Raw genomic sequence first — 27,035 nt, forward strand, 5'->3', positions numbered from 1 at the left:
AATGTTTTTTATTCAAATGTTTCATTTGACAAAAATCCCATAATTTACACTGTTCTACTGTTTGGAAAAGCCACAAGGAGTACCTAAAACATTATTTCTAGCTCTTCGTTAGTTCTCCTCATTTCACACTGAAGTCCAACACCATCACATTCCAATAATGAAGGTGGTAGTGTATAAATAACATATTCTGACTTCCCTAAGGAATCTGGTTCAGTGGTGTAAGGCATTTCCTTAATAAATCACGAGATACACTACATGGAGTCAACACCACCTAAAGATCTCAGAATACAACTGTAAATAAAACACTCAATGTGTGTTTCTGGTGGCACTCCAAATTTCACTCATTACCATCTCTCAATAGCCAAAAAGACCATGTTAATGACACACATTCTGAGAATAGTAAATGACTAAAGATGGGAACCTGTGTAGGAACCAGAACTGCCACACAGCTTTAGTGAAAGCAAACTACGTTTTTCAGTACAAAACACCAAAGTTCATACAGGGCTGGGYAGGGGACAAAGGGAGGGTGGATACAATATTTACCAATAGAGGACTTCTGTCTTGCAAGAGTTACTGAGAAGCCTAGAGGGTCACAACCAAATRATCTGTAATGTAACTAGCAGACTAATGCAATCTTTGAGTATATAAATAGCCTAATGTCCAATGGGTGTAATTCTACACTTATCTCTGCTAAACAATGAAAAACTAGGAAAAAAAACAGAGGTTTTGAGAAAGTGCTTATGCATGAAGATTTGGTGYTCTTAAATTCTATGCCTTTACTCTTATTGCATTTTGTATATATAAAACAAAAACCTCACATATACAGGATTTTTCACATGGCACAGAGAAATCAAATGACAGCTGAAGCTTAACAAATCTAGACTAAAGCTGTGTCTCACTTCTATACAGTAAAGATAATTAATCATTGGCATAGTTTATACAAGTTAGAGTAATTTATCTCTAGTCAGAAAAAAGGTTAATTTCTCCCATAAGATATACATTCCGTTTCAACCATAGCTGTAAGAATTAAATTGGGATATGCAAGACATCAAAGCAGATAATAATTATTATTCCATCTGGCCTTCAAAATTTCTATGGTATTTCMGACACAGGTAAAGAACAATCCTATTTGAGGCATTTCATAGCTAGTTTAACTGTGCTGCACCTAGAGCAATGTATTGAGTACACACAATTTTCCTTGTTAACATGAGGTGTATGGAATGCACCGAGCCCACAGTCCTTCCTTTCATSGATTTCCTTGGAGATCTTTTCACTTCCATTGGGCATAGCCTCAGCTCTCTGCTTTTCCTGGAGGTTTTCTGGCAATTTAAAGGAGTGAGGCTGRAGTGATAAAGCAAGATTTTTTTCTTAAAATGCTGTTTAAAAACAATGATGTTTTTAAAGGACAATTAACACAAATTTTGCAGTTTAAAGAAAAGGCAAGATCACATTTTTTCATTGTGGTAAGTGCTTAAATAAGCTGTAGCAGCTGGGTGCTCAGGAAAGAGAACAAGCCAGATACTGCATCAACTGGAGTGACAATGAGCTCTTCTGGTACAAAACAATGTCTAATCTCTTACCATTCCCTTTCTCACTGACTTTAATAAAAATACAATGGAGAAGTAATGGATTTAGGACAAGTATGTTATCCTTTCTACTATTTAATACATTTTAACAGAGCCAGTACAAGCTGTACTTGATATAAGATTTACTTAGAACTAGATCCCAATAATGTTTACGAACCACAACAAGCACTTTCACTCAAAACATTCTACAGGCRTTCCAGGCAATGTAATTCATGTCAATAAACTCCAAATTCTCCTGTGTGGGTCATCCTTCTGGGCTCTACACCATTACACATAACACAACACAGTCACTTGTAGCTTCTCAAAGAAAAAAAGCAAGCAAGAAGACAGAAAGCAGTTTACCTACAAGTGATTATGTACACCAGGTCAGAARTTCTGAACAGAGAAATTGCACTGAAAGGTAAAATGAAACATCTTTTGCGGAGTTTCACTAAACTCTTCTTTTTGCATTAGCCTMTGCACAATAATTTCCAAATAAATCTATGTGTGAATATATTTGTTGTAGATGTGAATTAAGCTAAAGAAAAAAGGTCTTTTTCAGAATACAACTATTTGCATATAGTGTCATTTTAGCGTATGCACATACAACTTAAAATGGCTTGGATCAAGACAAACCCAGAAAGACATTTACAAAACTAATTACTTTAAACCACTTGTTAAATGCACACAGAAAAGATCGGCCTTGATAGAAAGTATTTAAGCACTGCCTTTTCTTTGTCTACTGATAATACCAAAAGAATCCCAATRTGTGTTTACACATTATGTACTTTTAAGTCAGGCTTCGCTACCAATTAATTCACAAACATCTGCCATGCTACATTCAAAATGTTCTCCAGAATGAACTTTAATTTTCTCTAAATACCACATTAAGCACAGTAAATGGTCCACTCAAGATTTTAGGCATAATTATATGCATTAAGAATATAAATATTTTCTCGATTCGCTATGATTTAAGTTAGCAATTGTAAAAGCCATCAGCAGAGAGTATGTCAACAGTGTACATGTACACTGCTCCTTTCTTTCCATCTCCCATGGAACAAACTGGCCTCYCAAACTCTCCTCGCAGAAGCAAACCAAAGAAATGGGCAAAAAAAATTATACAATTCATCACTGTATTTATCTTCATCTTGGATTGAAAGAAAGGTGAACATTCCCAACTGACATCATCAGTTAGAGGAAATAAAAGTTCATCCATCCGTGAGAACTCTGGCAAGCACTTAACAGCAAGAGGTCAGCAAATTCTGCATGGCACCATCGCATTCATCAGAATATTGCAAGAAAGAAAGGTTTTCATCTAGTATATATTGGTAATAGGAAGAACTGAATCTACCAGCTCTTTAACGTATGTGAAGTATCTGCCATACCACATCAGTGATTTTAATAACAAATAATGAACAAAAGAACACGTTTCAAACAGTTACTGTATTCTCAGGACAGGACCACGACAAGAAATGTAAGGGAAGAAAATGGAAGGGATTAAAGCTACTTTAACCATCATTAGGAAGATTTTGCTTTACTCTTCCAAGTACATATATGCTGACAAATACAATGACCATAGGCAGAGTGTAGGTATGCATTATTAGCTCACTGCCCATCGCAGTAACAAAACAAAGCTTGATGTTCTTTTAAGTCAAATATGCACTAGATGGTTCTGCCACCATTACACAAAAAAGGAGTCTCTAACTGCTCTTTTCATAACTGCAATTGCTTTTCTTCTTAGGAAATGTGCTTAATTTGATAAACTAATCTTATTTTTAAACTAATTTAAAACAGGCTTTACAATGGAATTCATGTATCTTGCTGCACTTGTGAAAGCGTCCTATTCAACTGAACACTGGAAGTTCAAATGCAGTGAGCGCTGATCATGAGCTACTGTAAAAGCCACTTTTCAACTGGAAACTGGAAGTTCAAACACTGTGCACATTGATTCTGACCTAAAGATTTTGTCTTCATATCACTAACATCAATAATCTACTCTCATGGTCAGATATGTTAATCTCAATACCATTACCATAAGAATCCTTGCGTGCTGGAATTCAAGATTTTGTGCACCAACAAAGTGCTGAAGAAACAGCTATCTGTTGCAGAGAATCAGTTTCTAAGGACTAGAACTGAATTACGCTGTTTGTAGGAAGAGAATCCTACAATAAAGTTCACTTAATTGTATTAGACAGAGTTAACTTGAAGACTTTCGTCTCCAGGACTGAAAAATCCCATCRATTTTTTAATAGATTTTATCATTTGTACATTTTGATCTATAAAATCATATTTGCCTTTTACTTTGAAATCCCCTGCTATCCAAATGACAGATGAATAATAAGCTAATAATAAAGTTTAACTTAATATCTATCACATGTCTCTGCATATACAAGCACCAGACGGATTCAAAATATAAAATCAAAATTACTCAGATTGCTTTCTGGAATTATATTTGCACTGTTTTAATACATGAAAATAACAGGAGTATTTTTATTCTGAAGTATCTCTCTAGAAGGTTATAGCCAAAACAATATTTAAAGGTATACCAGGTCTGAAAGACTATTACCCTTAGGGATGGCAGACAGTCATTTCTGAGAAAGCAGTGGGAATACTTGCAAAACAGACAACACATATGCAAAGGAAGCTATTCCAAGTCTATGTAAACATTACATGTTGGTGATACTGGACCATACTGTGCCACTGATTTTTAAGTAGAACTTGAAAATTATTTCATTGACAGCTCCTTAACAAGAGTCAGCTATTTCATTTCTGCTGACAGGGGATTGAGAAATCAATTCTCTGAGAGACAGGACAGTTAACACTATGCAACTGCAAAGCCAGGTTACTGCACAAAGGTGAATTTACCACCTGTACGCAACGTGGGCTTAGGCAGAGGGAAAACRATAATTAACAAGTTATAACACCATGCCAGAAGGCAGACAATCAAATACAAATCTCAGATTTAAGTACTGTCAGCTGATACACACTGTAAATTTTCTATTTTTCTCCTGCTAAACCTTTTGGAGATTTCAGACCATCAAGTTATAATTGTGGTGGCTTACTGATAAAGAGAATCCCCTAAAGCAGACAATTCATATTTACGGAACAAGACAAGTGACTCCTATAACYCTCAACCAGCTGAACCATGTAAGACATTCTCAAGTGTCTTCACCAAAAGAATGGGGGAAAGAAAACAATAAAAAAAAGAGAGACAATGAAATTTTGACATTTGCTTAAAAAACAAAACCAAAACAATCTATGAATACCAAACTTTTTCACTTGTAACCTCTTAGTTTTCCTGAAAGGCAAAATGACTGGGAACACTTGGTGCACAGACAAGAGCTATTTTTGTTCCACATCTCAGCCACAGAAGAAGAATATTGCTAGGAACACAATATTAGCAATGGCTATGTATTATACTGGCAAATAATTTTAAAAGGCACATCCTGAGAAGTTCTCTCCCAGTACCATCCCCCCTTTTTTCGAAGACAACCTGTTTGGAAAAAGTATTAATTTCCGGCCATACTGTCTCTTAATGATTTTTTTTTTCCCCTGGAAAGAGGAAGTGTTGAACAGTAGCAGCAGGCTGCATGGAAACATTACAAACTGTGCTGGACAGGGAGCCCTCTCTGTGGCAGACAAACTAAATGCAAAATGCAATGGATATGGCAAGTTCAGAATGATCCAAAAGCCAAAATACACTCCTAACATTTGGCTACCACTTCAGAAAGGATACTTTTAAATGCTTTTTTCACAATCCCATACAGTTTTCCTCCTAGGCCTGTAAGTCATTTACTGTGTAGTCAATCCCACTATACTGTATTATACTATGCTATACYMTACTACACTAAATAATATAGAAYACAGGCAAGAGCCTTCTCTGCAACACAAAACATGAAAGGAAAAGAGGCAAGGCCAACTATTCCGGGGTGCCTCACAACCCAGCCAATGAACATCTAAATAAGTCCTGTAGTGGCTAAAAATGCCCCAAGAGCTGTTCTTACAGTCTTCCAGCTACACAAATCTGTTTGTAGAAACTATGTAACTGGACCTAAGGATTGATTTACCAGGAAAAGAAAAGAGCTTTCACAGGCCTTCACCATTAAAAAAGTTCATTTTACAAAGTCTAGTTATACCTTAAAATTCAAGCATACATGTCACAAGGGAAGACAAGCAAGAAGGTCCAAGATCAGCAGTACTCACAGGCATTATGCACCCTAACACTTCCCTGAAGAGGTTCCCTAGTGACATAGCTATTATGTGCAGTCTCAAGGAAGCATTAATTTGTGCCTCCCCATTCTGTTCAGCCACCCCTTCCCACAAAACAAAGGAATTTCATGCCTTTGAAACCTCTWTTGTTGTTGACAAACTCAGCTGAGATTGGTCATGTGTAACAGCTATTACTGAGAACAGAACTGGCAGAGCAACATGACTTCAAGAACCTGATGTTTTCTCTGTGTGTTCATAAAACCAGGATTAAAAAACCCAACAAATGACAGGAAGTATAAGTTACAAATAAAAGGTGACAAAGTCATTTTGATAGGTGAACTACAGATGAAGTAACAATAAGGAGACTGAAGGAACAGGCAAAGAAATGGGTGAGAAACTGAAGCTGGTTAAAGACAGGTTAATAATAAAGATTTGAATTTTTTCCTTAATCAATTTAAAATGCATTTCTACATTTGAGGTTTTTATTTACAGTCTCCCTTATTTGAGAATAATCTGATGAATTAACCTACCAGCACCAATATAATGAGGTTTTTCTTACTACCTGCTATTGAAAAATCCATCTCAGAAAACAGTACTTTTTTGCTACTTACTTGCTAGGTATAAAGAATCTATTTCCACTCTAATGAACTGCTGTAATAATTAGAGAATAAATTTTATATATCACCTGAGCTATTTATAGAATATTAATAACATCAAGAACAATGAGTAACTAGACTACTGCCAAAATGTGGGACTCAAAAGACAAGTGGCAGTCAAATTAGAATTTCCAAAAAATATACTTTGAAGTTGATCATTATTATACTTTGCTAATTTACAAAGAAACACGACTACTACCCTGTGATAATTGAGCTCATTTAATCAGCTTTCCACAATAACATTCTAAAATTACTTTCAACTAGCGGTCTTTATTTAACATGCACTAAAAGACAAGTGCAATCACACCAAAAAAAACATTCACTTGCTGGCTACAGGACTACTAGTGTCAACATCACAGTAGAACTTAACAGCAGGAATAAGTCAGAAGCAACTGCTGACCTTTGAATTACAACTACACACTGATGTAAAGCTTGACAAAGGATTGGCAGTTCTCTTACAAAGCCGTGTCAGGAAGAAAACAACAGTTAAATTTCAAAAGTTACAATTAGCTACATCTATAAAACCTTGCACTGACAACACAGCTAGTCATTCTAGTATTTTTTCAACTCAATAACAATTACTTTAAAATATATATTAAAATAGTAGCATTTTGTAACACATGTGGGATCAATAAAAAAACTCAATAATACAAGCATTTCAATTCAATGATGAGAGTACTTAATGATTTACTTTTATAGATCATGTACTTACATATTCAGGTTTCAATTTCTTGTCTCCTCCTCTTACAGCTACTTTTTCAAGCTTATCTATGCTCTGCATGATCAGCTCTTCATCTTTAAGTCTAAGTTCTTCRTGTATTATTTCAATGTCACGAACAGGATCTACACTTCCTTCAACRTGAGTGATATCATCATCTTCAAATGCTCCTAAAACAGAAGAACACCTGTATTACCTATTAAGCTAGAAAGACAATAAACATATATTTGGAACATACTATAATGAGTCAAAAGAGTTTGAAACTGGAAAGTCACATAGTTGTACCACCCATGTACAAATGTCATGTGCAATGCTTTGTATCTTATTGGTTTAGTATGTTAATTTACCTATCAGCTCCAGAATCCAAAGCTCTGTACATACAGAGCATAGCACTTTGCCATTGAAAGCATTTAAGAGTTTTCTCCTACARAAGAATAGGCTAGAGCAGTTTCCCGATACAGTTAGTGTGTTTAACAATATCTAACCTAGAAGTAGCAAACATAGTAGCTAAATTGATCACAGAACATTTTAATATACACAGTAATGTACAAGAATCATGGAAAGAAAACCTTACAAATCACCTTGGCAGACCTCACTGGCTGACCAATTTTGCGCATTAAAGRAAGAAGTTCTAGACAAAGAATTCCAAAGTTCTGAATTACTCTTAGTGTTTCCAAGGGAAACAGAGCTTRGAAAAAAAGGCCTGAAATCATCTGGCGGACCTCATCCCTGTTTCAATCTACTTTATCACTGTGGTTCTGACGGTGATTAGATAATGAACCACTCAGACACACAATTTACACAGCAGCTAATTTCATCGGCCTGATTTGAGGGTATGGTTTTTACAGGGCCATCAAAGAAGCAGATGAAGGTGCATTTGTCATATATGAGTGACAACCATTCACAGTATCTGAACAAAATGGTGCTGGCCCTTATTAGAAACACATGCTATTATCACATATTTAAAGTGCAGTTGAAGCCATAATTTCAAATTGCCAACTGGAAACATAAGGTTAAAACAACCAGATATTACTGACGCATGTGTGCTGACTTCATGCCCTTCTGATGACAATCTGGCAACATAATTCAACCAGGATTAAAATTATCAGATAAGCAGCATCACCTAAAAAAAAAATCCTGCTCCCCCCAAAAAGTCAGTATTTTTAAAATAAAAATATTAACAATTAAAAAGTTTATTACTTCTTCCTCAATCAGTTTACAGAGTATTTGCATATTGAKCCTGTAACATTAAAGATATGCATGAGCAATAATGTTATTTTAACATTACCAAAATTTAAATCAATTGATTTTTAACACAGGAAAAAATCCAAGACATTTCTTGTATYGAAAAAGTTAGGAAACAGTGTAAACAACAAAAAATTCCTTTAATGATATACAGAAAGYTGTGGGTGCTGTTTGTTGTCATGCACATCTTAAATCTCATCTTTCCTTTTAACTTACTGAAAACAGTGGATTTGGCAAGAAATCTCTTACATCAATGTACACATAACACAGGTTTAAAATGTTGTTCATAGCMAAATATCAAAATCATTTTTACGTAAACTTATGAGAAGTCTTTCAAGCAATGGTTACCAGAAATTCCCTCCTGTCGCATTAACTGTTTCTCTCCAAAGATCTTCAGTGAGCTCCCTTGGTACAAAAGGTACCTCCCTGGRTACAAAATCACCTCAACAACAGATCCAGCTCTAATGTTGGCCATGGTGAGAGAAAAGGCTGCCCTGTCAAATGGAAGCACTCCACACTAATCTACACCAATGCCAGGCAATCAAGAAAGAGATATCAYGGCTCTTGTCTTCTATAAATCCTTATTTGCACACCTGACTGAATGAGATACAGGCTGTTCAGATGAACAAATACTAGAAAACAGTTTAACAGTTCTGTTCTAATTTACAAGGAGAATATTGAATAAAAAGAGTGGAAGTATGAAAATATCACCACATAGATCAACAAAAAGTCTAGTTGCCTCAGCCTTCTCAACAGATATGTAGTATTTATGCAGCTAAAAGTTTATCTTTCTTCCTTGTACCAAGAAAATAGCCTCCATTACCATGCAAATAATATATTCTCAAATAGTTTACATCTTCCTTCTGCATTTGGTGTCCATGGGTTTAAAAAACAACAGAAATCCCTACATTGTTAAGTCAGGAGAAAAGCTGCTTGACTTTGAAGACCTTTCATTTTTAGAACACGAAAGTAAAAAGTAAAGTAAAAGAGCTTGTTTTGGTCTTAAAGAAGAAAGAAGCTTTTCTGGAAAAGCAAGTGTAAGGTGAATTAGTAACRAAGACGACCAGCTTATATATTAGTTACACTTTTCTATTTTCTTCAACAACAGCAAAATACTTCTCCAGCAATCTTCTTCATTTCTTCACATCTTCCCACTCCTTTTCACAAAAAAAACAGTTCTTTATTGATCCAAATTAATGCCATGTATTTCCATCCTATTAAACTACACATTTCACCTTCACTCAGACCACTGAAGGCTTTAACTCACAGACTCTTCAATGCTCTGCCAGAGCTTTCTTCAAGTCTCCTTCTTCTGTCATGCCTGTGTCAGCAGCCATCCTGCWGTTCATTCAGGCAACACAAGAGACCTGTGACTGGCAACAGGTGATTGCTTGCTTGGGTAAAAATCCTTACTTACTGAACTGTTAGCCTCCTCTCCTCCTCACTGGGTTRCTTGACTCATCTCATGGAATTAATGAACACTGTATACTGTACACTGTATACTATATAGCTGTATACTCCATTAAAGCCATGTATTTGGAGTTTAAATTTTCAATTCCACATTTAGAGGAATTCAGGAATTCCCATTTAGACACACACGGTCCATAAGAAAGTGGCAGCTTTATGATTTTCTGTACACWAAAGACCAAACTGGCAGTAATGTCTACATCATGGTACAAATGAGAGGCAACTGGCACTGAGTTTTATTTATGGATCTYTTGTTCAGTTTGTCAATGTTGACTTCAGCTGTCAACCTAAACCAGACCATCCTCTGACCAACAGCCTAACTASAGACACAACAGAGTGATACTCAAGAAAGGAAGGAAAAAGCAGAGTGACACTACTATGATGAAACAGCTTAAGTTACAACATTGTCTCAATATCCATGTGGGATGTACCTTGAACAATTTATTGCGCCAGCCTCCATCCTGCTTTGTAGTGATGGTCTGGTACAACTCACATTGAGCGGTGTAGGGAGCTCAATTCTGGTCTGCAGAACTGCATGCAGACATAGCAAGCCAGAACTGGTGGCAACCTTAGAATTAGGCTCTGTGCAAGAGATGAGATCTCTTGGAAAAAGTACAGCTGTGAGAGAAKAGCAGTTAAACTACGAGAAAAATATTTTACTCTGTACCTGTTTTTAGGTACTAAAAAACGGCCTATATGAAAATGCAAAGTAGTAAGAAAAAATGAAGTCATAAAACTGAATTGATAAATAGGACATATGAGAAAATGCACATATTATTTGCAACTTTCAATGATGAAAATAAGAACTATAATCTTAATCTAAAAATCTTACCTGAAATAGAYTGTTAACAGCATATTGCTATTTATTACTTTGTTTTCCTGCCTTTGTGTGAAATTCCTCTATCAAGCAAGGCCTTTATCTCTCTTTTGTTAGAGAAGATTATATGATAGCCCCACCTTTCCTGCAGCATACACAGCAGCAAAACAGAAAACCCAAAAGCTTTATTTTAAAGTACAGCAGATGGGGTACTAAGAATCCCATCTTTGTCCAATTAAAGACAGTTCAACAGGTTACAATGAACAAGATGCACAAGGTGGACACAGGCCATGAACACTGAGTAGCACTTTCCTAAGTAGTYGGTTGGCATCATGCACTATGTAAAAAAGCAGCCTGTTGAAAGTAAAAACTGAATTGGAAGAAGCAGGGAAAATGGGAGGTGGGTCTTGAGATACAAGATGATAGCAAACAAATGAGAATTTTGTTTTTCTGAAGGAACAGGCAAGACTGTCTTGGGTATAAGGCAAAAAAAAAGCAGTAACAGTTAAAATTAAAAACAGTAAAATTAAAAACAAACACTGACAAAAAAATCCTCAGACTGGCTTGTCTGATACTAGTATTCTAATAATGATCTCTCACTACAACGGAATCCATGAGAAGAATAATGTGGGGAAGGAGAAACAGACATCTGGTAGTCTTGTTTTGAACTCAAGCTGCTCATAGCTCGAAAGAGAGCTTGGTAGAAAAATAAGGGAGCAAAATTCCCCAAAATTATACTAATAGGGCATCCAGGTGAGGAAGCAAGGACTAGATTCGGAGAGTTGTAGAATAACAGAGATGGCAAACATGGTCACCCGTCAGAGGAAAAACCCTTTCTGATGATGASGTATGTTTAAATTGGGTCAACCTCAAACATGCCACATCTCTCTTCTTATTGACATAATGAGGACTCAACTTCTGTAAATAGGAGGGACATTTATAGGGCCAGAAACTTATCCACACAATATCCTCTGTAGTGCATACTCTACTGGCAGCTGTGCTCTGTGGCCTAGCATCAGAAGTTTTCATTAAGAAATCAATTTTTTGCAAAGTTGTGGTAAAAAAAAAGTCTTTAAAAAACCTCTTGAAAWTTTGGAATTTCAACAAACAACAAACTGATCTAACTACCACTTTTTAAATTTTAAAATAATACTAATTAAAAAGTATATTTACAGTTCACATCTCCAAAATTAGCCACATCACTGTGTTCTTTCTGTTCTACCTACTGACAATTACATTCCCCAGTGCATATTCATGAAAATCCATTGTATCTCCTGTGACTTCATCAAATGCATTTGGTTTCAAAAATATAAGGACTTGCCATTTCTCAAATGTTTCCCCAAATCACACCATCCTTTTGGCTGCTTCCTTTGAGTTATACTGCCTGTGCTCCAGAACTGCCCTCYTTCTACTACAGGAAACTATGGCATACTATGCTAAGAGGAAAAAGGAATCAATCTGCCACATGAGCAAAAATGTACATACATAAAGAATCATACATAAAAGTACATACATACAAGAATCTCCCCAAGGAAGCACCTGTTCATCAACAACTAAGCTAATCATGTAGCAGTACAGGAAGATCAACTGGGAACCCTAATCAGAAATTTCATTACTTAAAAAAATTATTTTAACTTCTCTGGTGTCTCTCTCGTATATCCTACCGGAGGTAAACCATAATTTTATCAGAAGTTTGTCAAAAGGAAGTTGAGCAGAAACCACATTTTTAAGTATCTTTATATATATATGTCTTTTTTTCAAATAATCTCCCATAACATGCTGATGGATTTGCATTCTAGCTTTARAAAAACATGTCACTTCCTTCAGTGTAAAAGAAAAAAGATTAAAAACATCAGGCTCACTGCAAGTAAACATCTGCTATGAAAAACTCCCATAATGTTTCAGTGGCATCCAGATATTGCCATTAAAACAAGACAAGTATTTAGACAGGAAAATAGTAAAGCGTAATACAGGAGCAGGAYTCTTTTTTGCCAGCAGGATTCATTTTTGCCATCTAACAGCCCCAAAATAATAATTTAAACTGAAATGACTTAAAGAGAGGAGCTTGGAAATCATCACTGCCACACYCAGCCCCCTCTTCTGTAGCCAGTAGGTTCAAACTTGAAATATTCTTCAGTTTCAGAGAGGGGTTTATCTTCAGGTGAGCACTTTATCTGGGCTGTTTGGGTCCAAGTGTGCTAGGYCCAAAAATAATTTTTAAAGTAGCATTAAAGATACAACGCAGCAATAGCTGGTTCTGCACACTTCATTCAAATGACACTGGATTAAAAAAAAATGCAGGAAACAGAACAAATGGATGGAAAAGATGTGCAACTTGACTCTGGTTTTTCCCTGAGGAAGTGCAAGAACTGTCAGTTTGCAAGGTCTTGATGGCAGGAAGGACACACAGTCTAGATCTGCTCTTGACAAGCACATAAATATGTATACAGGACAGCTATAATAAATGTCACTTATAAACGGTTTCATCTAATGGCATGCACATTTCTTCCCATTTCTTTCAAAAATCAGCTTCAAAATTCCTTTGACAAAATTTACCTCTCAGCCTCCAGAAATTTTTGCATTGCTTATGTTATACCTGTCAAGATCTGATGACTGTATGTTATGTATTCATCTGAACAGAACCACTACACTTAGTTACAGGCTATCATCAACCAATTCATTCTCTTGCTAAAATCAAGTCATCCAATTACTCCTTGACTAATCAAGGCTGTTTTGGCTTTTTCTTTTTTCAAAAGGTACTCAACAGCATAAACAGTTCACTTACAAGAAATGGAAAGGGGCTAATCAGCAGAATTATTGTTTTGCTGCCACAATTTGCAGTATTTAAATGTAGTTGCTGATTGGACTGAAAGTTTTATGATATAGCATATAAAACTAGTTTGACAAAAAACGAAKAAGCTGCCTATAGCCTAAACCTTATTGTTTCTAACTGCTCCAAGCAGTCACTGAGATGCTAAAATCCAAATCAAAATACTAGTTCTAAACTTATCTTATTCTGCTCCTAATTGCAATTATGGAAATTAATTAATATCTTCAAGATTAATTTATATTTGATATACCAGTCACTTCATTTCTCTAATTATCCTTATCCTTAAAGTAAAATATAACCAAATATTTGGCTTATACCAAGCTTCACATAATAGCATTCTGGCATCTTGCATTCATTTACAAAAGGTGAAAAACATATTGGCTTATGTTATGCTGTAATTAAGAGGGATATTTACAATTTGATCAGAATCTGAACTGCATCACAAGCTGAAACTCCCACAGTATTTAGGGTAACAATCAGCATTTTTTGTCAATAAACTGTAAGAAAATGTTTAATAACACCACCACAAACCATACCTAGAGAATAATTGGTACTTGCACCTCCTCTCCCACACATGTTCAATGACTGTTATCAAAAGGAGCTGCTCGACACAGGCTGATATGGCACATCACGATACACACACACACCCTGCCATAAACCCTGAAATAAATGAGCAGTAACATCTATCTGGCCACTTACTGGTTGGAATGGGGGAGAGAACAAATCAAACTAAAATACAATAACAAGGGTGGGGAGACAGAAGCAGGGCATTTCACAAGCTATGAAAAAACAAGACCACAAGTGCCAAAAAAAMCATAAATTATAAGTAATATCTGTACTTAGACTAGCTTGACATGCTATTATCAGTATTCTAAGATTTAAGCAATAAAAGATATTGCTATTTTGGAGTGAGGTACAGGTACATTTAACATTAGAGAATGTATTCAACATGGTTGACAGTACATTTTACTATGCATATTTATGATTAGAAGGACAAAATAATACTGTCAGAGTCAATGTTTTACAGCTTCTTAAATTAAGCACATGCTAACAAAGAACCAACAAATAAAGTAGGTTTAGCATGTTTTCCCTTGCAAGCTAATTTCAAGTGAAATTAATCACCTGTAACACAAACCTAATATTCTTTAAGCAGAGTAATTTTCAGTTGAAGAAGGTGCACCTGCCTACATCTTCAACATAAGCAAAATCAAGTACAAAAAAACATTAAATAAAACGCTGTAAACCTTGACTTCTGAAGAAAGAATTTTTTCAAACATCTTTTGTGGCTTTGTTTTGTGCTACAGCCCCTTAAGTTTTGTCTTCATAAAGCCCTAACTAGTTGTAATCACTCGCAGTCTAATTGTGGACATTTATCTGCTTTTCTTATGCATAGAACATAGCTATTAAAGCTGAATGGTGATGGTGTGAAGTATAGGTTAAATTGGGTGAAATTAAAGCAAATTACTCTGGGATGTGGAACTCTGAAAATAGAAACCGCCAATGATTTGCAACCCTCTTGATGATCAGCTTCACAGAACCCTAAATGACAAGAAAACTTACATATTTTAAAGTTAACTAGATTTTTTTTAAAATAATATGTATAAATTTATTTTAAATGCAAGCAGTCACTCCGGCAATAATTATTTTGTTTTACCTGCATCATAAAAATATAAGAAAAGGTTTTAACTTACATTTAAAACACTTGTTTTTGTTCTCAAGTTTAGCCGATTTTTAGCAACAAAAAAACAGTTCAGAATATTAGGTGCAGCATTAATGACATAAGCAACATTATAGTTTATCTGTACCATATGGCTATACAGACACAGGATAGTAAAAGCAGCTGCTTTGGGCTTTCTTGACTGGTGCGGGGTTAGTACTTAATTCATTACTTATACAAAAGATAAGCAGCTACATTTACCCTGCTGAGCCCTAAAACCACACSAGTCAGGAGAGAGCAAACCAAACACCGCTCCCCAAAATCTTGAACAGCAGCTGAATGGCAGCCCTTTCAATATCAAATCTATTGGGAGGATCAGACAAAAAAGGCCACGTCTATTTCTGCACCGGCAGACACACAATGAGAGYGTGGAGCAGCAATACAGGATTCTAAACGACTGTAGTATCAACTTCTTAAGCATACAAAGAATTTACATTTGCATAAAAGTACTTGACAGGCAAGTACTGCACAAGGTCAGAGATGAGAATTATAATCTCTTCGGGAAACACTGAGGCAAAGCAATCCACTTCAGGGCATGAGAGTCGGCAGAAGAAACCACAGCYCAGTTTCTGATGGAAGCAGTTTTATCAGGGAAAAGTTGATACCAAGATAGTCACTCCAGTGAGCTTATCTGTACAAYCCTGCTCAAGAGCTCTTACTCTTGAGTTTACCTGCCCCTGCTCTTTTATCCTGGCACCACTGGCCTCCACAGGCAAAACGTTCTACCTGCTGGGATTTGCTATCAAGCTGGTCATACTGGGTAGAGGACATTCTTTGACAGCTGAAGTAATAAATCCTTGAGCCCTCTGTCCCCCCATTTGCCAAGGGCTTGCTCTGACTGCCCTTAATMATATATTTTAAATACTATCACTGCACCGCCCACCAAATAGCTGGCACACAATTGGGACATACTCATTAATTTCCTTTCTTGCAACACACGTGGCCCAGATAATTCCCACAGATTCACTGTCAGAAGACACCTTAGGAAGGACAGCACTTGATGTAAACCTTTTTGAGACAGTTGGCATATCACATAAGTTCAGAATTCCCTAGGGAAAAACTAGTCTCTCTGGTCAGATTTTTACAAACTACAACTGTGTTAATTGTAAAAAGGGGCAAATTAGGAACTTAGCYGGGTCAAAAGCCAAAAAGGCTAAAGAATGCAAACGTTTGCTTCAGAGACAAGTGCTCTTGTCACCCTGAGCTCAGTCACGCTCTGTTTTATGTTACTTTCTTTTCTAATGACTGAAAATCTTYCTTTGTGAGTTTAAGTCATGAAAGAGACACAAACAGGAACAAGGGGGATTCTCCACAGAACCACCCTCCCTGGTGAGTGCTCTGCAATAGCACTGMCTGCATAAAGGATAGCAGGAAGGTCTGGCCAAACATCAGCGGATAGCTTCTAACGTGTACCACATATTCAGACAATTTTCCCACTCAAAAGTTGACTGAAATTCATGTATTTGCAATCTGATAGTATCTACACTGTACAAAAACATGTCTTCTAAGCAGAAAACATTTTGAAAGTAAAAATATTCCTATATAATTGGTATAACTGCATTCACACCACTTCCAGAAACAGCCTCTTGTGTTATGTTTYACCCCTTCTTTTCTGAAGGGCACTCATCCTGATCTTCTCTTTAGGAATACTCAGTGCCAAGCTCTATGGTGTCATTCTCAACTGGAATCTCTGAGGGTCACCAAAACAAAATAAAATTGCTAGCAATAACCATGTTTTTAAGACAGTATGTCTACAGAGGTCATGAATAGCAACTAGCAGTCATTAGCAGCAAACCCACASGGCCGTTCTACCTGGCCAGTTATATAGGAACCATTTTAATTATTTATGGACTATTTATCTGGGTCACAGATTGATTATGTTAAAGATGCAGAAATATAAAAAACCCACTTGAGCGCTGAAGTTTTTGTTGTGTCTGGAATAGCACTACTTAGTAGTTACAATGACTGTACTCCTACTGAAACACTCTGAATTCCTAATGCTGCCACAAAGTCCAAGCCACTAAACTGTGCTGAGCCCACACTGACTCCTGTGCAGAGAGCTCAGCTCCCGCTTACACATTCTTCAACAACCTGGAAAGTTATTAGTCTTTGCAAAATAAGGAACAGAGAATGAGCAGTTCAGTTCAGCACAGAATGCAAAACTAAAACCCTCCAGAAACCCACAACACAAAGTATAAGATTGTTTCAATACAGCAACTTCTCTTCAAAAGTATTCAAAGCAGTAACTTAAGTTACATAAATACCAAGAACAAAACTCACACAAGAAGCTTTCAGCTACAAGAATTTAGTTATCCAAATAGGTTCCAAATACTCCAAGAGTCAAAATAACTTTTTTTTTATGATAAAACAGCAGCTCTACAAARCTGTCAAAACTCCTTGCAGTGCCTTACAAAAATGCTCTAAAAATGGATTATAGAATTTGACAGAGTAGGGAAAAGAATGCTATGTTTACAGAGCAATCATTGTTTACCAGAAGAGTAACAGAGTATTTAGAAGAAGGGTATTTATAAGGAGTTGTAAACTCAGTCCACCACATGCTAACAAAGAACCTTATTCTCCATTATCCCAATGTTTCTCCTCTGAGGACCTATTTCATTGCACAATGGAGGGGTAGAGGAGTAAACATACTTCAGTGAAGATCAGCTGATGTATAATAAAAATGAGAGTTGATAAAGACTTAAATCAGCAAATAGGATTTTATCAGTGCCATTAGGTATTAATTATGCATATGCACTATGTAATGTTGTAATGAAATGCAGTGTTGCTAAGTGAAYACAACAGCTTTAAAAACAAAAGCAAAATGCCTCTCAATAAATTTAACTTATAACTTTAATATAAATTTAAATTAAACTTAAAATTATAAAAATATGCCTCATCCTAAAGCCTTCCTTCTGGACATTCTGACTCACATTCATAATGTGAAAMATATACTCAGTGCAAGTGAAGCAACACAATTAATCCAGATTTATCCTTTGCAAACTGATTCCCATTTTATAAGAGTGCTGCCTATAGGTTTCTAGTGATAAAWGTTAATAATAATTTTTAAAATACATCATTAGCTTTAGCTACATCATTAGGTTAAGAGCTTATTTTTCACATGTTTACTTTTCAACGAATTAAGAGATGTCACAGSTCTTAGGATCTCACATTGCAGTACAGGCTTGGAGTTACAAGAAATATCAAATTATCCTTTTAAAATAGAATATGAAATACTGAAAACACAAGGTAATATATAATTTGCATCTTATCTAAGATGCTAAACTTGATAAAGAGGAAYGGTTTGCAACRTTTCCTGTTCCATGTTCAAATCTTAATGTAACAGTTGACCACATAGAACTCAGTACTAGTATTTTATTTCGGATGTTATATCTCTTCCTCTTCCTTAAAAATAATTTTAAAAAATCCCAACAAAAAACTAATAAATTGCTTACTATAGATTGGCTGGCCCGTTAATGGGAAGTAAAGAGCTCATTTTGYACATTATTTCAGTAAAGTAATCCCTAGCCCTCAGATATTCCCTTTTCTTTCTAATAACATTTTACTTAAATGGCAACTACATTGTGGAACAGGTCAATTGTGTTCTGCAACTATCTGGCACCATCTAGTAGCCGCTGGCCGTCTTCTTTCTAAAAACCATTAAAAGATTGTGAAAGGGTGATACTGAACAGGTATGCAAGGAATAGTAGCACAGACGTCTTTACTTGAACATAACATGGTCAAGAAAATGTTTTATGTTGAATTAGGTAGGTGGCTATAGTCACTAACTACTTGTGCACGGTACAAATGACTTCTGCCTTCCTTGAGAAAGTACATTAAGTATTTGTATGTTGGAGTTTCCAAGTAATCTCAGAAACTGCTGGTAAATTTTAGCAACAGTTGACAAAATGCACTGTTTTATGTATGCAAACATTAGCTAGTTATCTTCTTTTCCTACCCGCAAAACACACAAATAAATTGGAAACTAACAGAGCAAACATATGCTTTGATTAACTTAAATCCTGGATATACAGGGTGCTTTTTCCACGACTGCCAGGGCAGAGTGCCTTGTAGGCCCTAATACTGGGGAGGGGGGATGGAAGGGGAGTAAAATGAACATAGAAAGGCTACTTCATTATGTTCCCGAGGTATGACTAGGTAGAAATCTTTATTTCCAATTCCTTTATTACTCCTTCACCCTGCAAGCAAATACAAATATGCAGCCCCGCCATGCTGCTCCCTTGCAAAATATATGTATAAATATGATACTTTTGCAACATCTAACCACAGCTTTTTAAGCTGAAACAGTTGTTCTACTTTTACTTTAGATGTCGAATCCATCACAGAAAAGAACTTTGTTTTTAAAAGACCTCCTCAATGAAGCAGTTTGACTCTCTGCCATTTAGCTCACTGTATTTTTACAAGCACCAGGCTGAGCAAACTATGATTGAGAGAAGCCATCTTATGCACATTGCTGTTGTCCCACATCATTCAGAACAAACCTTTTTAGATCGTTAACTACCACAGGAGTGCTGATTACACAGGCACCAGCAATTTCCTAACCAATGACCACCTGAACAATGATGTGTTCAGCTTCTCAGACCCTGAAGCCTTTCAGAGGTGAATCATTTCACAGTTTGGAACTAGATCTCCATAGCAACTTCCCTTTGAGGGTTTTAGAATCACCATCCCGTAATTCTATGATCATCAAGCTCAACCATTCCCAATGGTTCTTTTCACAGCAGATGGAAAAGGAAGCCTTGAAATTTTACAGTCTATTTCAAGCAATTCATCTGGCAGCCTATTAGAATTCAAAATATTTCGACCTTCAATCACAAAGCATGTTATCTGAAGCTGTGGTGATCTCAAGTCAAGACAAGCAGACGTTTTAGTCTAATCATCCATGATGAGAAGAGACTGACAAAAACTCTTAATTCAACCACCATCAAAATGCTTATTTTAACTGCATGAAAGTCTTTCAACAGGCAATGAAAACACACCATGTACCATTTTATCACAACCTTCCATTCAAGGGAAATACGAATTCTGAATATTGGCATGGATCTTTGCACTCCCTGACTGCTTTTGAACAAATATCTCCTCCTTGAAAGTCAGTATAAATCCAAATCTACCACATTATTTTTTTTAACAGCTGTCAAGAAAAATGATAGGAGGAAACAGCAATTAAACTTTTTACTATTGAGTACAATAATACTGCAAATGAGTTACTTATTGATAGATTCAGTTTGTTACAGGCATCTTCTAAGAAATACAAATCACTTACTACTCAGAAAACAAATGCCCACTAAATTATGAAAACAGCATTGGCTAAAATCTTGAAGTAAAGCTCAGTTTCATGATAATCATAATCAGAGGGATGTTTAAAGTTGGCAATTTTTTCCTTTTTTCCCTTTTTCTGTTCCCAATTCCCAACTCAATTCCCTCTGTTTGGAGTTAAAGAAACCTTTCCCTTCTCTTAAATGTTTCAGTAAACCACTGAAATAATCCCATGAGGGCACAAAAGCTTTAAATTTGAAAAAACCTGCACCAAAACCCCCAGGCTGCTTCATTCATATTTATCAACCTTAAATACAAGTTAGATTCAAATGTTTTAAAATCTCACCTATACACTACTATGTTATTAATATCATTATCTGGGGACTAAAGAATCCAGAAGACTTCAAACTTTCTATACGTCAAAATACCACTAATAGATTTTTACACGATTGAGCAGTAAGTTTATATTAAAAAAAAAAAAAATCAGGAGAATTACCATTTAGTGACTTGGCAGTGAGATGCTGATACTTAACAACTGCTGTGAAATGCATCAAACTTAAAAGAAACAAGAGAAGGCTCCCACCTGCACCCAAGCCACAGTATCCACTAAGAATAGTGAAATAAGGGAAATTAACATATGTGATATCATATAACATTCATAGAGGAAGGAACACTGAATGGTTTTACTTTCTTTGAATGAAAAAAATGCACCCCTAAGTAGTTACTTAATTGCGGGAGCGGCCACAATTAGAGACCCTCTCTACAGCACTTAAAATGCCACATTTTATTAGCCCATAGGGAAAAAAACAACCAACCCCCTCCCCTTTGCTGACCTTATTCTCCTAGGTATCGGCACTGCAGAGCCATACTCTTACTCTACTTCAAAGAAAAACTCTTTCAAAATTAGAAACTTAGTAAAATAACCCATAAAACTAAAAGATCTTGAATATATGATTTATTGAGTGGTAGCTTACGGAGAGTTAATATATTGGCAAAGTAATTTTTGAAAAAATTACTGTAGAAGAAATGACGAGGAAAATCTTCGGGGGAATAAACTGGCACAAAACAGGATTTATCTTCATACATTTTGCAGTGTTTGCAAAGCAGCTTGTGATCAGAACTATACAGCTGCTTACATGTACTGCTTGAAGATTGGAGAGGAAGTATGTGAACATAACCACAAAATTTAACTAAGGATGAAGCTAGAATTTAACATAAAGTAAAGCAAATGAAAAAGTTATGCATCAACTAAAAAGGTACACTGTTTGTTTCTATGTACAACTGACTGAAATAAATACAGACTTTATTCTAGCAATCTGAGAAAGAAACACCATGGGAAAAATCCTTGAGTATGTTAAGTACCATCTCCTGCAAAGACCAGAGATTATGGCAATTACACATGAGCAATATTAAAATTCTTAGTGGTTTCCAGTGCTAGATCAGTTACTACAGCAAATATCTTTTTAAAGAGGCAAAGCAGTTACAGGATACATTTTACAATATTCAGAATTTTTGCTCAAGAAAATTTACTTCTTTTTTAGTATGGAAGGCAAATATATCTTTGTTATCATATGTTTTAAGTAATCTATAAAGCCTAGCTTACTTCTGTCTGTTTAGCAAATGTAACATAACCACCATGTACAACCTTTCATTTAGCATTTGTTCTAGCTGAAATTGAAAATAAAACTGCCGACAATCACAAAATTATTTAAACAACTTGCTAATGAAAAGGTGTATCTGTCACTGCAGCAAAACTTACATGCATAGACAGAACTACATAGAAGTCATTTTGCAATGTAGCTATTGCTAAATGTAATTTGAACTGAAGCATTTTTAAAAAAATCTTTAGTAATAATAAATTGTAACAATCTTGCATTGTACAATTAGACAGCAAAGGATGCCTATTAGTGACACATATGCAAATCATCCTAGAATTATATCTTTACAACCTATTCTATGATTATGCAGTTATGTTTTAAAGTATTTTTATCATATTTTACCAGGTATTTCTCATAAATAGTAATTTTAAAATCTAGGAGGTAATTCTTAAAGTTGTCTTCATATGTCTCTAAGAATGAGACTGCACTTCCAGCTTTTCCTCTTCCCAATATTTCCACCATCATATCTGAAAAACCTCATCTCAAGCACAGTAGTTATGTATTAGCTCATCGTTTAACAATCTAGAATAACCTTAAGTTTATTTCATAACATATAATCAAGCAACATATGGTAATTAAAGCACACTGAAAACAGCAGTTACTAGCTAATTAACATCACAGAAACACTTTTCTTAATGCTAGAAAAAGACAAAGATGTTATAAAATACCACAGCATGAGGAGAGTTTGTAATAAACCTTCTTGTTTAAAACATTAAAAGCTTTAACACAGGAATTTGAATCCCATTTAATTCATGAATTAAAAATGTCAGCACAGGTTATGCACGATTAGGTAAKCCATTTAGGGACTCCCGTTGCACCACATGGCTCATGTAGGGCAAGGACCATACACATAAACAGTTGCACCCCTCAGGACAGCTCACCATCCACATGCCCAATCTCTACAATTATCCTTATGCATTCGGAGTTGAAGAATTAATAGTTTCACTGTTTTCATGGCAGTAAGAAGTATTCTGGCATCACCACCATGCCTAAACTGCAGCTAGGAACAAGCAGTAAAGGCTAGCTCAGGCTGTGACAATGACAGGCACCCTGGGCTGGGGATGGCTGTCAGACAGCCTCTGTGTTCTTCTGAACACACTGGTTCACAACACCAGTACAGCAGCAGACTTTGTTAGATACTTATTTTCTGCTTACAATTAAATTACCACTTTAAAACAGTGACAATATTTTACTTCTACATGTTATTTGAAACCCACCTTCTATTTATGACATTATATTTTATATTTCATATCTGTCTCTATTAACACCTAAAAATGCTTACCAGCTAAAACTGTGTGCACACTCAGCTCTAGCAAGTACTCTCTGTGGAGACCAACACTATCATATGAAAATATACTCAGATATTATTTCCCCATTATTAGTACCAAACCATTATTTACCATCTTTTATATATTCTTATCTATTCTTAAATATTTTTATTACTTAACATAATTTTTCAACATAAGGAATTACTTTGTGACAGGAGCATGCCAGAGGCCAGAGCTGTTCTAGCAGACTTCACGTCCCTGCAAGTTCAAGGATAAGAATCTGACAGGAAAGAAGATTCCTTAAAAGTTACCTTCTATTTTTAAGTAACCTTATGATTGCAAATGGGTTTGTTATAAAAATACAGTTCACTGTTTTTCTCTTTCTGTAACAACCCTGATACAGAATACTGTATGTACTTTTTACATAATGTAATGTTCTAACCTAAATTAGATCAGGGATTAAAATAAAAACCCAACTATAGCACATAACACAGAATGAAAGTGTTACTATTTCCTTTTTCTACAGCAGGAAAACCCTATTTCAGATCTTTTGAAAATATCATGCTTAAACTTCAAAAAGTTCAGAAGAAACACACAACAAATCAACAAGAGACTTTTCTGCTACCAAAAAAATAAAAAAGGAAGAAGTTTGAAGAAAGCATTGGTGCTGCAGTGCTAGGAAAACAGGATGCATTTTGTTCTTCACCTGGCCAATGCTAAATGAATGCTTATTTTTCAAATAATTTGTGTCTATGAAAATTTTCTAAATTTTATGGGATGCTACTGAAGAATAACGAAACTTCTAAAAAGCTCTAAAGCCATTAGGTTTCTATTCTGACATTTATTTAATATACATACACATATAAAATCTTCTTTTTAAAATAAATTGGTAGGCAGTACAGCTAAGAAAAAACACATTAAGTGAAGAGAAGATGGATTACCCTTGACTAGACTTTCCATTTTGGTGAAAAATCAGAACTCTGATCACAAGCAAATTTCTCTGTGGTTTGCTGATTACTAACATTAGAAATATTCTCCGAATCATTTAAATCATCTGTTTCTTTACAATGTGCTTTCAGTTACTTGTTTTCAATTTTCAGTACAACACTGCTGATAATATTACATATCCCTTCCTCCTAAGAGAGGCAGTWATACCCTGCTTGCATTCCACAGGAATGTAACCTTGTTCTTAGATGCAGCTCCATCTGTCCTTCTCCCCCACACTGCCAGCCCAAATCCCATCTTACCCATCTACTCAACTCCATCAAGACATTAAAACTGGTGGAACATGACACATATGAGACTGATTTATGAATTCAAACTGCATTTAAACACAAGCAGTATTTTCCCTTAGATTTCCAAAGGGTTCTTTCTTCTCAAACATGCTGAGTATTTCATCCTAGTTATGTGGAGGTATTTCTATGCAGTACTTGTAAAACACAAAATTAATGCACTTCCACGTAACAATACATGTTCTGAAATAAAAAACAGTTATTTGTTCTCTAAGGCAAAGTTTAAAACACAAGGGGAAAAAAAGTAACTTCATAGTGATTTTATGGGTGAGATTTGAAATTGCTTTGTACTAACTTATCAAATTCCAGCAAACGTAATGTTTCAATTTAAAGCTGCAGTAGTCTCAGAGATATCTTTCCAGTCAAGAAGATTTTGTTTTCTGAGATTGCAAACAAATTTTTGTTTCTCATATTTTTACTGCTCTAATACAGTAAATTAACAATCTAGTAAATATCACCAGTGATGTACAAAATCCTGTTAACCAACATCACCCTGCTGTCACACAGCAAGAAAACAAAAAGTGGGAAAGCTAAAGACCTCAAATTGGCAAACAACGTACAGAGGAATTCTGTAAAAAAAAAAAAAAAAAAAAAAAAACCAAAAAAAAACCAAAAAACCAGAGAGATCCGTAAACAGAAAGAGATGAGAGAAAAGTTAAACTTGAAGTTTTTAGGTGAAAAAAGCAGCATTTCTCTCCAGCATGGAGGTAATCTGGATGGTGCTTACGGGAACCAGATGAAGGGACAAGAAGTAGTCAGGACCCGTAGTATGACTGTGACACACGAGCTGGCAATGCTGGTGCTCTGCACCAAGCTGTCCATACACACGCAGCGGCAGGCAGTGCCTGTCAGCCTTGTGGGCTTCCCAGCACCATTCTTGCTGAGAATCCCATGTTACCTCTCCCAAACACGATCCTGTGTTAGTGACACATGAGAACAGAGCTGAAAAGAAGGAAATCGCCCAGCTGGCACAGCGAGGGCCCAGCACAGGGCACACAGGGAGAGCGCTGAAGCCATCAGCTCATGCCCCTGCTCAGGGAATGCAGACACACCCACATGACTCCAGTGTAGGACCCACACACTACGATACTCTATTCTCCTSGACTGAATTGGTTCCCTTCAATCACTGAACAGCAAGCAGCACATTCCCATTTACAGGAAGACTAGGAAAAACTGCAAAATACTTGTCCAAAACAGCGACTGATTAGAAAAATCAGGATTATGATGTATTTACCTTTAGAAGTGTCTAGTCTATCATATTATTCAACAGCAGTTCCCTAAAGAGGTAGTCTAAGTATCTTAGCATGGCAACATTACACTGAACATGTCAGAGGAAAATGAAAATTTAATAACATCSAACACTTTTTTTAAAAATAGGGGGTTTCTTTTAAAAAAAATATTAATACTGAATGTTTTTATCTTCTCCTCGTAATTGAAACTCTGCTAAGGTTAAATGAGCATGGCAACTGAAAAGTTGAGCAGCCAATTCAGCAGGCAGTACAATTGCTCTGCTAGGCCTATCGAGCTGCACTTCCCATCTCCAACAATAGCTAAAGCAAGTCAACAATGACACTGCAATACTTCTCCATAAAGAAAATATATACACACAATGACCTCCCCCCAATTATTTACTCAGAGTGCAACKGCATCCATTAATACTCAAAACCACTCACAGTCAACATATGACAGGGGAAATTACATTTAAACAAGCATACAAGTGTTGTTTTATTTCAGTGTGGGACAAATAGATTACAAGAAAACATTCTATCTCCTCACAAGAATGTGAATTTATAAATGACCAATTAACTCATACACTAAATTATTCACTCTCAGTGGCACAGTCACCTTAACATCAGCTTGCAAAAGTAATACAGAAGAGGGGAAGATGCATATTTTTGTTTTCTATAAATGTATACTCATTAGTTAAAGTWGAGATCAAGCCATCTTTATTCATACTGAGCAGAACTTGACTGCAATTCATGGAATCKGAGTCACACGATATGAATGAATAGAAGAATTGCACCCTTGGGAAAAATAAAGAAGAACTTTAAAAGGTCACTTTTGTTCTCCCTCCCTACCTGCTTACATACGCATTTTAGGAAAAATGACAAGAGGAAAACATGTGAAAAGAAGAGAGCTTTAATTGATAATTAACCAGTTAGCAGCTTAGAATTATGCTGGAATAATGAAATGGAAGTATCTTAATAAAGTGAATATTGTTAGTGGCTCATCAGTTTAAAAGTAATCATATTCTTATCAAAGCTGCTGTATGGCAAGTGACTATATGAGAGCTGCATTTTTAATACTGTTTTGCATGGT

General features: G+C 35.8%; 1 protein-coding gene across 2 annotated transcripts in view; it reads right to left on the minus strand.

The window, feature by feature from the left end:
* Positions 1–27,035, minus strand: part of OLA1 (Obg like ATPase 1) — a 95,491-nt gene that overhangs the window by 45,272 nt on the left and 23,184 nt on the right. For both annotated transcript variants that reach the window (XM_057363676.1, XM_057363677.1), the window contains one exon: positions 7,143–7,318. In XM_057363676.1, the coding sequence (XP_057219659.1) occupies positions 7,143–7,318 (176 nt within the window). The remainder of the gene's footprint in view (positions 1–7,142; positions 7,319–27,035) is intronic.

The sequence above is a fragment of the Malurus melanocephalus genome, unplaced genomic scaffold, assembly GCF_030028575.1.
Source record: "Malurus melanocephalus ecotype Western Australia unplaced genomic scaffold, MMel_1.1 scaffold_30, whole genome shotgun sequence".
In the NCBI taxonomy this organism is placed as follows: Eukaryota; Metazoa; Chordata; class Aves; order Passeriformes; family Maluridae; genus Malurus; species Malurus melanocephalus.